Here is a 14,693-nt window from a genome sequence, read left to right as displayed (position 1 = left end):
AACCTATTTTGATCAGAAGATCCGTCCACGATATAATTGATCAATCGTAATCCACCACAACATCCAGGTCTTACCTGGGCCAGAGGCTGTATGACCTCCGCTGACGCGTTGCTCTTCACCGCTGCCTGCAGGGGGTCGAGGGCGGAGGCCACGGCTGCTTTTAGTCTCTCCAGCATCTGCTTCTTATCGGGATCCGTGACCTCGGCGAGCTGGGCCTCGAAGGGCTGCATGACGTAGTGATTTACAAACACGCAGCTGTGAGAAAAACCTTTTAAAAACACATTTTGAAAACAACGTCGTTCCTCACTGCAGGTCCTAATATACTGTAGGGGTCAGGGGTCGGCAACCTTTACAAAAGAGCCACTTCTCCCCCCTCCCGCAAAATAAAATGCTCAGGGAGCCGCACAACCTATTTACCCTTAAAATGAAGGTAACACAGTGTATATAACGTTTTATATATCCCCAAGCATACCCCACATTTAGCATAAAATGCCTGACAATTGCCTACCCAAAGTAATTTGCGATTTATTATACTTTATACTTATAGCACACAGTTTTTGTTGCATTAATGGAATTATAAAGCAACAAAGAAAAATGTTGACTTTTTATTGCTGGTTTTACCTGTTATAACAAAGGAACACCTCAAACTCGTATGAAGAGGAGAAAAAAAGACTGGCTGTGTAGACCTATTTTTTAATAAAACACAGAAGAGGAGACAAAACACTGGTGTCTGTAGACCGACTTTGAAATAAAACCCTGAACTATTCAGGTATATTTGAGTCCTTCCCTTATTTGTGGAAAATATATAAAATAAAATAAAAGTCGTTGTTCGCAAATTTCTCACCACATATCAGGTAAGCCTGCGTCGTTAGTCGTGAAAGCAAATTAATCTGTCCACGCTGAATTAAACCCTCTATTTTCCTCAGACTTTACTTTTTTTGGATTTATCCATGGTTAGCTTACTGGGGGGTCTGCCACTTGCAGAAGGCAGGGAGAGGCGCGGGGTGTGACGTACTGTATAGTTTGGTTGATGAAATATTTGTGTTGACTAAATATTTTAGTTGATGAAATATTTTTTCATTTCAGTGTCACAGTATGACATCGATCTCCAAAATAAGAGAACAAAATAATGTTTTTATATATATATATATATATATATATATTTTTTTTTTTTGGGCCAGGGAGCCGCAGCTGATTGGCTAAAGAGCCGCAGGTTGCCGACCCCTGCTGTAGATGTAAGACGACGTGACGAAGGACAAGAAATACAAAATAATGGAAAGTGTGTACGGTCCTATTCTGCAAGCAACGATGATGATGATTAACAGTGTTTGGGTAGTATATGATTTACTTGATACTAGTGATGCACTGATGTGAAAATTGTGGCCGATACCGATAACCGATATTAACATTGCTGTTCTGACCGATACCGATATTTACCGATGTCGATATCTCTGTATAGAAAACACTTTTTTATGATAATCAAATAAAGAGCTATTTTTCAAAACGCATTTTCTTTTTACTTTTGTAACTTATTTTCAGAAATGACTGATATTTTGAAACTATTCAAGGCCAAAACATGAAAAAAATAAAGAATAAAAAAGATATATATATATATATATTTTTTTTTTATATCGGCCCTATCTTGATATCGGACCGATACCGATGTGTAAAAAAACGGGCATATCGGCCGATATCATATCGGTGGCCGATATATCGTGCATCACTACTTGATACCCAAGTAAATCATATACTACCCAAACACTGTTAATGTAGCCATACTGTATAGACGAGCATGAGTTTCATTATCCTCTATGTATTAAAGAAAATAAACAAACGTTCAAACTTTAAATCAGGGGTCGACAATTAGGTTTGCCCACGGGCCACTTTTTCCCCAAGCCATTGTATGGCGGGCCAGAACCAAAAACAATGGCTAATTTAATATAATGATAGTGAAAAATTTCAAAATAAACGAGCTGCATAGGTGGCATAATAAACTGTAAACGACATATACATGTTTGCACTGAACATTATACCTTTGTCTTTTTTCCATTGTATTTAAAGCGCCTCTCTCTATCGGTCTATCCTACATTACGCGCAACCGTCTATCTGACGGCCACGGACCGGTTTAATGTTGAATGTTTAATGTTAAAACTATCGATTTATATGGAATTCGTTAAACTTATCCGTTGTCTTACTTATCTCCTGCCTTAACGACTACAGACCAATTGCCCTCACATCCGTAGTAATGAAATCATTTGAACGCATCATTCTCACCCACCTTAAAACCAGCACCACCCCCCCTCATGGACCCACATCAATTTGCCTACAGAACCAACAGGTCTGTGGAAGACACAGTCAACACAGCCACTCGTCACCTGCTGCAACACCTGGAAACCCGCAACTCATATGCCCGCATTCTGGTCATGGACTTCAGTTCCGCATTCAACCCAATTATCCCAGCCAAACTCATCAATAAACTACTGGACATGAACATTGACCCCTGCATCTGTCACTGGATCCACAGCTTCCTCTCCAACAGACAACAGAAGGTCAAAATAAACAACATCACATCCCACCCTCTATATCTCAGCACAGGAGCCCCCCAAGGCTGCGTCCTTTCACCCTGGCTTTTCTCCCTATACACCAACCTGCTCATATCCCTCCACAACTCCGTCAAAATATACAAATATGCAGACGACACAACCCTTATAGGCCTCATCACAGACAATAATGAAACAGAATACCGTACACAAATCAACCACACAATCACCTGGTGCACAGACAATAACCTCCTCCTCAACTCATCAAAAACCCAAGAACTCATCATCGACTTCAGACGCCAGCCAAACCCCCATATCCATCTCCGGCAAACCCATAATCACCACAGACTCCTTCAAATTTCTCGGCACCCACATAAGCAATAACCTCAAATGGAAAACCAACACAGACCACGTCCACAAAAAAGCCAATCAAAGACTCTTCTTCCTCCGCCAGCTCAAAAAATACAAAGTCAGAAAACATCTCCTGCTCCGCTTCTACCAGGCTATCATTCAAAGCATCCTCACCTTCTCCATAACAGTTTGGTACAGCAGTCTGGACACTCACTCCAAAAACAAACTCCAAAGAATAATCAATAAATCCTCCAAAATAATCCGCACCCCCCTCCCATCTCTCGAATCACTCCACCGCCAAAGCACAATTAGAAGAGCTAGAAAAATTATCTCTGACCCCACTCACCCAGCACACCATGTCTTCCAGCTGCTACCCTCCGGGAGGCGCTACAGATCCCTGACCACCAAAACATCCCGCTTTAAAAACAGCTTCTTCCCCACTGCCATACGGACACTGAACTCCCTGTAGCACCCCCCCCCCCCCCCCCAACCCCCCCTACCTCTGTTGCTATGGACATGGACATAAACTCTGAACTTTGATATTGAGGTCTTGTAATTGTGTATTTATGTATTTAACTGCATGTAGTATGTACGTAATGTAAGTGATGTTCTATGTTGGAACAATGCTGTAACATGCTGCACTAAAATTCCACCAGCCTGGCTGGGTGGTCATTAAAGATAATTGATTGATTGATTGATTGATTGATTATTATACTTATTGAATCTCAAAAAAGCCTCTTGTTAAATGAGACGGTCTGGTCTACGGAGGAGACTGGGGCTGACGCATCCAGATTGGGGAATCCCCCGCGATCGATTATTGACACTTCCGCTAAATATATTAATCTAATTTAATTGTATGTGCTCACAATGTTCCCTTCCATCTGTATGCGAGTCATCCTTTTCACCGACTGACGCATAAAAACCTTGAGAACTGCCTGCGGATTAAAGTGACGTCCATATCACCAGATATCCAACGAATAGTGACTGACGGGAGATGCCACTTTTCACTAGTCACTAAGTGAATACTAAGCCTGTTATTGCCAAATTGTTTAAAGTTTAATTGCCTTGTTTTTGCAATGTTTTTAATTGCATTACTGTTTAACACTTTTATTGCCCAACCCAAGTTTTCTCGGGTTTACCCCCCCGCGGGTTGAATGCCCACTCACGAGAATTCTCGTATTTTCTCGTTTTTTTTTATTTATTAGCGATCTGAAATCATATTTCATCAACCGAGTCTACCGTTTGAAATTCAACCACTCCAGGCGCTCAGATGTGAAAAAAGCGGCCCCTATCGTCTCCCAGATGGTAATTCACCCTTTTGGATTGAACTCAATGAAGATTAATGAGAAAAAAAATCCCTGACTCCACATTTTACTTCACACTCACGCAGCCGGGGTCGATCAGCTCCACTAGTGAGCCTCATAGCAGCAGGGATTATGTGTTTTTACAGTATACACAGTGAATCAATATAAAAGGATTGATTTTTTCGAATGGCGATCAGGAATTGGAATAATCCATTTGGATACCATCTGATCTCAGGTAAGGAATCTATGTTACCAGTCTTAGGATAATCAGACTAGTTTTCACGGAGATATAAGCTTTTATGTGATTATGTGATATAGCTGATTGACTGTGCGAGCGGTCAGGAAATAGGAGAATCGATTTTCAGCTTGCGGTCAGAGCATGCATGCGTACACATATACTATCGATAATCTAGCGTTTATTTGAAAATGATTCATGACATGGCCGAAAAATGACAACGTTCTAGAATATTCCAGTAAAGGGTGATTATCATGGAATGTCTTAATTTTTCCATGAAAACGAGTGCTTTTCAAAATGAAAACGGAAAACGGAAATGAAGCGATAAAAAAACAATCTGCTACGACAATGTTGACTGGAAAATGAGTCTTTGATAAACGACGGGCAGATTAGACACATAGCCATAATTTAAAACATAGATTAGGCGATATTAACGTTAACATTGAAGTGGTGCTGGGCATTCAAGGAGGTAAAAAGGAATTAAGCTTGGGCAGTGAAAGTGTTAATGCCAAATTGTATTTTTAATTTAGTTAACGAATGTCTCGTAATTCAAATACCTATAGCGCCGTCATTTCAGGAGCTTCTTCAAGCACTCTTTTTGTTTAAAGTTTAATTGCATTGTTTTTGCATTGTTTTTAATTGCATTACTGTTCACATGCATGTGTGGTGCCGTCAGCAGTGATGCCACAGATTACTTGTAAAAGTAATCTGATTACTGATTACTCCTTTAAAAAGTAATCTAAGTTACTTTACTGATTACTTGATTATCAAAGTAACTAGGTTACGAAGTCGTCGTCGTTCCCCCAACAGTTTTTTTTTAAACGCTTTATTGAAAGTGCATAAATTGTTTTTAACTTGTTTCTCTGCACATAACGTAAATTGTTAAACTAGTGCTTCAGCTTCTGTACCATCAAGTATGGTAAAGCAACAGTCTATGATGCTCACAGCATTAGAGCAGCCAGCCAGTGGTTTTACAAAACCAGTGTATCACATGATCATCTAACAAATGCAGGCTGAACTATTCAATTATATCAACTGTAACTATTAAATTGTTTTTATAAATGTCTCTCTATAAACATACAATCAGTCTCTCTTTAACATGTAAATGAACTGTAAATCTGGCAAATAAGAGCTTTTGCTCTGCCACCATCAACCCTCCTGTACCTAGTCGAAGCGTCGGCTAGTGTTGTGATTCCAGATGCTTTCAATGCAATTGGATGTGCTGTTTTTAGCGGTAGACAGTATTTTGTTTCCTCCGCCGTGAAGTAGTGACTGAGGCTACGTTTAGACGAGCGTTTTGGGGTGGAATTCTGAACAGAAACCGCTAAAGTCATCTTGCGGTTTCACTTTTAATTTTGCCAAGCGTTTTGGGGTGGAATTCTCCGACGACGGAGCCCTGCTGTCACACGATTGGCGCATATGTCACATGACGTGCTGTGAAGACCCGCCCTACTCTGCCTCTGATTCGCAGACTGTGGATGGGGAATGTGATTGGGCCAAAGCAGAGTCACTCACAGACAGAGGGACCAGTCACGCCGCGGGACACATTCTTGTATTTAACCCTTTCACTGCCACACCACGTCGCTCCCAAAAGAAAAACAGCTCAAAATGTATTTTTGACTGTAGAAAACGAAATAAAATACTGCATTCCGCCTGCATTATGAATTTATGATGAGATAGTAACGAAATAGTAATGCACAGCCACTTGGACAAGTAACTGCAATCAGATTACTGGCTTTTAAAGATTAACGCGTTAGATTACTATTTTCGGGGAAAAGTAATCAGATTACAATAACGCGTTACTTAGTAACGCGTTACTGGCATCACTGGCCGTCAGTCATGAGTAAAGATAAAGCTTGAATGACTTACTGAACTGGTGTTTTTATTTCATGGACGCGTGTTTCCCATTTCAGCACCACGCGCTGTCCACCTCACTTTGAGCAAGCCTATATATACACGGTACATTGCACCTCACTGCCTATACCTGTTATTCACTCTCAACATGGATAAAACATAAAGTATGCATATAATAAAAATAATATAATGAAAATAAAATAAATATCATATTCTCAAAATAAAACTGACGGGCCAGAAATTATTGCTGGCGGGCCAATTGCGGCCCGCGGCCCGCCTATTGCCGACCCCTGCTGTAAATGGTGCATTTTTATATCTCTTTTATCCAAAGTGTTTTTATAATTATGTTCCTCACACTCACTCACGCACTAGCTGTGCCCACGAAACAAAAACACAATGTACCCACTTGCATGTTACCCCGCCAATCCCATGCGTCACTATATGACCCAGGAAATGGTCACGCTCACCCTTCCCATTCCGATTTCCATAACCGGAAAAAACCAACCCAGGGGCCTCGGGGCGGCTAGGAGCGGGACGCTCAGCCAGTATTCATGTAACTAGGTTATAGAATAACCTTTCGTTACATAGCATACTGGCATTCGCGTCCCGCTCTGCCTTTATTAGATATGGGTAGAGCGGACGCGGAGCCCCGACAAATGCACACCCTGAGGACCCGAAAGCCCAACCAGGGAGGAGGGGAGTCCTTTCCACCCGCCCTTCCTAGTGAAGAGGGGGAGGCAGTCAACTCCACCAAAGTGCGAAAGGAGGGAGCCAGACACCCCTAATTTTCCCTCTGGGATGAATGAAGTATTTCTATTCTATTCTATTCTACATTTAAAAAAAGCTGCGACAATAAAATAATCGGAATCCGTCTGCTTCTTTAAGAAGAGTTAGTCTCACCTGTCCGGCGGTCAGGACGTCCTGCAGGATCTGGGTCGGCGCCGGCTCCTTCTCCCTGTACTCCTCCAGAAGATAGTTCTGCCTGGCGCGCCTGATGATCTGAAAGAACACAGACACAGACGTATAAATTAGGGATGTTCAATATTGGCTTTTTTTTTTTTTTTTTTTTTTTTTGTCTTTTTCCCCCTCCATTTTCCTCCGATTTTTCTCCCATCCCAATGTTAGTCGTATGCCAATTCCCAGTCCCTTCCTGGTCGCTGCGCACTTACCCCCCACAGTCAGATCATCTGGGAGAGTGGAGGCTACCACGTGCTTCCTCCGACACACGTCCAGCCAATCACCGCTTCTTTTCACCTGGCAGCGCGGATTCTCATCGAGAGGGCGTAGCGTGTGGAAGGATCACACTATCCCCCTCGAGTCCTATCCGCGCTTAGCAGGCGCCCCGACCGAACTGTAGGAGTCGCTGTTTACAACGACCCGGACCCACCCCGCCAGCTTCTCCCACCCTCTAATACAGCCAATTGTATTAGTGCAGACGGCCAGCCAAGCTGGTGACAACCCCGGAGCTGTGAGCTGGATTCGAACAGGCAAATCCAGCTCACAGCTCCGGGGCTGGTGACGAACGCAATCTCCGCTCGGCCACCTAACCGCCTTCAATATTGGCTTTTTTACCGATATCCGATATACCGATATTGTCCAACTCTTAATTTCTGATACCGATATATGCGGGGTTAACCCCCCCCCCCCCCCCCCCAAAAAAAGGGAATAATTTCAGGTAATTAACATTACATATCTCTTGTCGTGGAATTAACACAACATTATGCATACTTTTGACAATAAATAAAATAAGAATTTGTTCTTACTTGCTTGCCTGGGTAAATAAAGGTTAAATAAATGTAAAACAAAAGAAAATTAAACCGATATCGATAATTTCCGATATTACATTTTAATGCCAATATCGGCCGATAATATCGGACATCCCTAGTATAAAGTCTTCACACAGGTGAACTCGTATCGTTTCATTTTCATAGTTTCTAGCCTAGAATGAGTTCAGCTCAGTTTGCCAGAGGGGTGTGTGTCGGCGATCACTGTGGTGGTGGGAGCTTTCCCTTTACAGTCCGACTCCGTTATAATCATCACGTTATCATCCGTGAAAAACTGTCAGTCGTTCATGCAGCAGGAGCTGGATGGAACTCTGAGCCTTGTTTACTTTAACCCTTTCACTACCACAATACAGAAGGTTAACCTTTCACTACCACACTACAGACGGTTAACCTTTCACTACCACACTACAGACGGTTAACCTTTCACTACCACACTACAGAAGGTTAACCTTTCACTACCACACTACAGACGGTTAACCTTTCACTACCACACTACAGAAGGTTAACCTTTCACTACCACACTACAGACGGTTAACCTTTCACTACCACACTACATAACCTTTCACTACCACACTACAGACGGTTAACCTTTCACTACCACTACAGAAGGTTAACCTTTCACTACCACACTACAGAAGGTTAACCTTTCACTACCACACTACATAACCTTTCACTACCACACTACAGACGGTTAACCTTTCACTACCACTACAGAAGGTTAACCTTTCACTACCACACTACAGAAGGTTAACCTTTCACTACCACACTACAGAAGGCTAACCTTTCACCACCACACTACAGAAGGTTAACCTTTCACTACCACACTACAGAAGGCTAACCTTTCACTACCACACTACAGAAGGCTAACCTTTCACTACCACACTACAGACGGTTAACCTTTCACTACCACACTACAGAAGGTTAACCTTTCACTACCACTACAGAAGGTTAACCTTTCACTACCACACTACAGAAGGTTAACCTTTCACTACCACACTACAGAAGGCTAACCTTTCACTACCACACTACAGACGGTTAACCTTTCACTACCACACTACAGAAGGTTAACCTTTCACTACCACACTACAGAAGGTTAACCTTTCACTACCACACTACAGAAGGTTAACCTTTCACTACCACACTACAAACGGTTAACCTTTCACTACCACACTACAGACGGTTAACCTTTCACTACCACACTACAGAAGGTTAACCTTTCACTACCACACTACAGAAGGTTAACCTTTCACTACCACACTACAGAAGGTTAACCTTTCACTACCACACTACAGACGGTTAACCTTTCACTACCACACTACAGAAGGTTAACCTTTCACTACCACACTACAGAAGGTTAACCTTTCACTACCACACTACAGAAGGTTAACCTTTCACTACCACACTACAGAAGGTTAACCTTTCACTACCACACTACAGAAGGTTAACCTTTCACTACCACAATACAGAAGGTTAACCTTTCACTACCACACTACAGACGGTTAACCTTTCACTACCACACTACAGAAGGTTAACCTTTCACTACCACACTACAGAAGGTTAACCTTTCACTACCACACTACAAACGGTTAACCTTTCACTACCACACTACAGACGGTTAACCTTTCACTACCACACTACAGAAGGTTAACCTTTCACTACCACACTACAGAAGGTTAACCTTTCACTACCACACTACAGAAGGTTAACCTTTCACTACCACACTACAGACGGTTAACCTTTCACTACCACACTACAGAAGGTTAACCTTTCACTACCACACTACAGAAGGTTAACCTTTCACTACCACACTACAGAAGGTTAACCTTTCACTACCACACTACAGAAGGTTAACCTTTCACTACCACACTACAGAAGGTTAACCTTTCACTACCACACTACAGAAGGTTAACCTTTCACTACCACACTACAGAATGTTAACCTTTCACTACCACACTACAGAAGGTTAACCTTTCACTACCACACTACAGAAGGTTAACCTTTCACTACCACACTACAGAAGGTTAACCTTTCACTACCACACTACAGAAGGCTAACCTTTCACTACCACACTACAGACGGTTAACCTTTCACTACCACACTACAGAAGGTTAACCTTTCACTACCACTACAGAAGGTTAACCTTTCACTACCACACTACAGAAGGTTAACCTTTCACTACCACACTACAGAAGGCTAACCTTTCACTACCACACTACAGACGGTTAACCTTTCACTACCACACTACAGAAGGTTAACCTTTCACTACCACACTACAGAAGGTTAACCTTTCACTACCACACTACAAACGGTTAACCTTTCACTACCACACTACAGACGGTTAACCTTTCACTACCACACTACAGAAGGTTAACCAAAGTTTCACTACTAGGGGTGGAACGGTTCACAAAATCGACGGTTCGGTTCGTATCACGGTTTTAGGTTTACGGTTTTCGGTTCGGTATACGTTGTTTTAATATTTTTTTAAATGTAACACTCCAAAAATACCATACATCAACATAAGATATATACCCTAAAAATAATCAAACTTTTCAGTTATTCTCAAGGACGTAGTCATGCAAAAACTGAAAGAATGAGACCATTTGACATCAGGCACATTATTTTGACAGTGACGGTTAGAGCTAGGAGATATTTTGGTACAGCAAGAGGGGAGGCATTGCTGAGTTAAACATGCTTCTCATTTATTTGGTAAAAAAAAAAGTTTACCTTTAATAATGTTTGGCACACAAAGACCGAACTGACTGAAAAATATAGGCAACATTTGTCAAGTATTAACTTAGTGCAAACAAAATATTATTAAACCTTTCCATTTTTGTGGCCACATTATAGACAAACATTAGTTAGCTTGCGCCTAAAGTTAGTTAGCTCGTAGCTAACGTAACGTTAGCCTAGCTCGAGGCTAACGTTATATAACCGAACAATACACACATGCCCCGGACCGTGGAGGTCGTACCGAAAGGTGTACGGTTCAAATGCGTACCGTTCGGTACAACCTCCACGGTTCGGGGCATGTGTGTATTGTTCGGTACACGGTTCGAATGCGTATACCGTTACACCCCTATTCACTACCACACTACAGAAGGTTAACCTTTCACTACCACACTACAGACGGTTAACTGTCTGTAGTGTGGTAGTGAAAGGGTTAACCAATTTAGCCAAACCCTACGCTCAACTTTCAAGTTTGTCACATAAGGTACATGTACATAATAGTGAAATGCTTGGTTCTGTATGAGCCTCCTGAGATTGTGCTTCATACCAGTGAAAAGTACAAGAATAAAGACCAAACACTATACAAAATATACAATATACAAAACTAAAATGTACAAAATGCTAAAATCTAAATGCAAAAAATTAGGTAGAAGAGGTAGTGCAAATATTTTAGGAATGAATAGATAAAATATGGTGTAATGTTTTAAAAAGGTGTTCAAAGTGAAGAATTTTATATAAGTATTATATATTTTTTTTTATTCACAACTGAATCCACATAGAGATACAATGAAATGCAGAAAAGCTAGAGAAATAACCAGTATACAATTAGAAGATCACTGTCCGACTGCTTATGGAGGTCACTGTACAAGCCTGTACAGATTAACAAGCGCAAATTGCGTGGATCAGTCCTACTTACTTTATCATCGATATCTGTGATATTCATGCAGTAGAGGACGTCGTATTTGAAATAGTCTTTCAGTATCCTTCGCAGTATATCAAAAGATATGTAGGACCTGCAAAATAAAGAGAAAGATGAATCAACATGAAGGATGTTGGAATAGAGGAAATACAAATGAAAAGGTGGTTATGCCACGGGATAAAGAAAACTAAAAACACAGATTAAATGTACTTGGGCCTCAGTCAGCACTATTTTGTATTAGAGAAGGACAGTGAGCTAGCAGTTCCTCAGGTTACACCCTGGTGAACAAAGAGATAATTATAATCCATGTGTTTGTCCACAATCCATGTGTATTCTGCTGTGGTTGGCCACCACAGTAATGTCATAGTCACCCACCATCAACCAGAATATAAAAACAATTCTATTTCAAACAATGGTTTGTATAGAAAGCAGACGGATGGCCTGTCCTGTGCTGAAAAGGGGCAGTTACAGTGTAAACAACAAACGGTGCATTTATACACCTCTTTTATCCAAAGCGCTTTACAATCTTTTGTTCCTCACATTCACCCGTTCACTCACACATCCACACACCGATGGCAACCACGCAAGGTGCCGACCTGCTCATTGGGAGCAATTATGGGTTAAATGTCTTGCTCAAGGACACTTCGACACACTGCCTGGGAGGAGTGGGAATCGAACCAGGAACCTTCCAATCACCAGACAATCGCTCACTGTCGCCCCCAAAACAACAACAACAACAGCTACTATGCACACAGCTCATCAACTCTCCTCCGCTTCACCTCAGATGCCCACGGACAACCATTCATGTGGAATTGTGCTTCATTACCGCCACAGTCGGGAGGAACATGCATGTTGGGAGGAACACATATGTAGGGAGGAACATGCATGTTGGGAGGAACACATAGGTAGGGAGGAACATGCATGTTGAGAGGAACACATATGTAAGGAGGAACTAGGGATGAGTTCGAATTTTAGAATAGTCGTGCCAGTCTCCACGTTCAATTTTCATGTTAGAGTCGAAAAATATGTATATAATAATTTTTTTTACAATAATTTTTTTGTGTGCAATACCCTTTGATTTTAATTATCCATTCTATTAAAAAGAATAACTGAATTGAACTGAAACTGAACATTTTAACTGAATTTAAACTGAAACAGAAAATAACAATTTCGTGTTTCTTTTTACATTTTTTGGGGGACGGGGGGGGGGGGGACGGGGGGCGGCGAGGGTTACATTTTCGAATATTGGGTCTTAAGAACAGTCAACTATTCGAAAATGATTTTGGTCGGTCATGCACATCCAGTGGCGGACTGGGACCATAATTCCTACCGGGAATTTGACTCAGGCAGGCCCATAACCGCAATCTCAGCATCCAAATCATCCATCAGAGTTAGTTGTTCTATTTCACGGTGAGGTTCCAACAAACTGTCTTCTTTAACTCCCAGTACATCCAATAAAGTGCTCAAGTGATCAACATTCAGAGTTTCCTTGTCAATTTCAATGTCCATCTGATTAAAAAAACGTGTAGTAACACCTCCGACTACCCGACACCTCTGACGACCCGACCATGACGACCTCAGCCGACACAGACAGGGTCAGAACAGCGTTGGCGGTCCAGATTGAATTAACCAACGACCACAGGAGTCGGAGGTGGCAGTTCCCTCCGTACAGGACCATCTCGACCGGTGCCGTCGGGTCTGGGAGATCGCCAGGACTGCGCTGCTCCGGTCATCGGAGCGCGCCAGTCGTGGGGCTGACCGCCGCCGGGTCCCTGCGCCGACGTACCGCCCTGGGCAGAGGGTGTGGCTTTCCGCAAAGGACCTTCCGCTTCGGTCCTTGGCCAAGAAGCTTAACCCCCGGTTCGTCGGTCCTTTTGAGGTTCTGAAGGTACTCAGTCCGGCGGCGGTGAGGCTTAAGCTTCCTGCGTCCATGCGCATTCACCCCGTTTTCCATGTGTCCCGAGTTAAGCCTGTCTCTCTCGGTCCCCTGATGCCTCCTGCTCCGGAACCACCTCCTCCCGTGATGGTGGACGGTCACCCCCAGTGGCAGGTCCGCCGGTTGATGGGCGTTCGACGGCGGGGTCGGGGGTTCCAGTACCTGGTGGACTGGGAGGGGTACGGCCCGGAGGAACGGAGCTGGGTCTCCCGCCAGCTCATCGTGGATACCGGCCTAATCACCGACTTCCATCGTGCCCATCCGGGCGAGCCGGGTCGGGCTGGTCGCCGGGTGGCTCCCGTGGAGGGGGGGGTACTGTGAGGTTTGGTTCGTTCCCCGCCACACGCTCTCCTGAGGTAGGGTGCTGATTGGTGCATTCCCCGCCACACGCTTTTTGAGCGATTGCCACTTTCATCACGCAGCTGTCATAGTTTGTGATTAGCGCCCCAGAGGGCTTTATATACCTGGACCTTCCTTCTATCGTTGTCGGGTCGTTCTGGAATACAACTGCATTTGCCTGCTTTTTCCCTGTTGCTGTTCCTGGTCTACTTTCTCTCCAGGACCTTTCTGTGGAGAACCGCTGTTGAGAACCTTGTTCCCCGTTTGGAGCTGCGCCTCGTTTTACCCGCTTTACGCGTTGCGCTTGGGTGAGTGGAACCAAACCCCTCTGGATTATTCTGATTGTGTGTTTTAGAAGAGACACTGAAGATTTCGTTTTGTTTGCACTGACTCAGCTAAGTCGTGTGTTGTGGGGAACACTGAAGACTGTCACTGTCAATTGGTTCTGGACACAGCTAAGGGAGGAGGGAACCACACTGCCTCTGTGTTTCGTTGGACTGTTTCTGATACCTCTCTCTCTCTCTCCGTTTTCCACCTTGAGTTAAAGCTGGGAGTATCTGCAGAGCCGCTAAAACGTCACATGCCAATTCCCCACCGCCATCACCAGGAGGATTCTGCAGAGCCGCAGATGACTCTGCCAAAGGCAGTCTCCCTGTTTGTTTGATAATAGTACTTACCCTTTTTTTGACTCTGTAAATAAATAC

General features: G+C 43.1%; 1 protein-coding gene across 2 annotated transcripts in view; it reads right to left on the bottom strand.

Annotated features, from left to right (window-relative positions):
- cars1 (cysteinyl-tRNA synthetase 1) overlaps positions 1–14,693 on the bottom strand; it is a 64,036-nt gene that overhangs the window by 37,210 nt on the left and 12,133 nt on the right. For both annotated transcript variants that reach the window (XM_084337317.1, XM_084337316.1), the window contains 3 exons: positions 11,712–11,808; positions 7,185–7,283; positions 75–224 (listed from right to left, as the gene is read on the bottom strand). In XM_084337317.1, the coding sequence (XP_084193443.1) occupies positions 75–224; positions 7,185–7,283; positions 11,712–11,808 (346 nt within the window). The remainder of the gene's footprint in view (positions 1–74; positions 225–7,184; positions 7,284–11,711; positions 11,809–14,693) is intronic.

The sequence above is a fragment of the Notolepis coatsorum genome (genome assembly GCF_963971535.1).
Source record: "Notolepis coatsorum genome assembly, chromosome: 20".
Classification (NCBI taxonomy): domain Eukaryota; kingdom Metazoa; phylum Chordata; class Actinopteri; order Aulopiformes; family Paralepididae; genus Notolepis; species Notolepis coatsorum.
The sequence above is the reverse complement of the archived record's forward strand: the minus strand, read 5'-3'. Positions and strand labels throughout refer to the sequence as shown.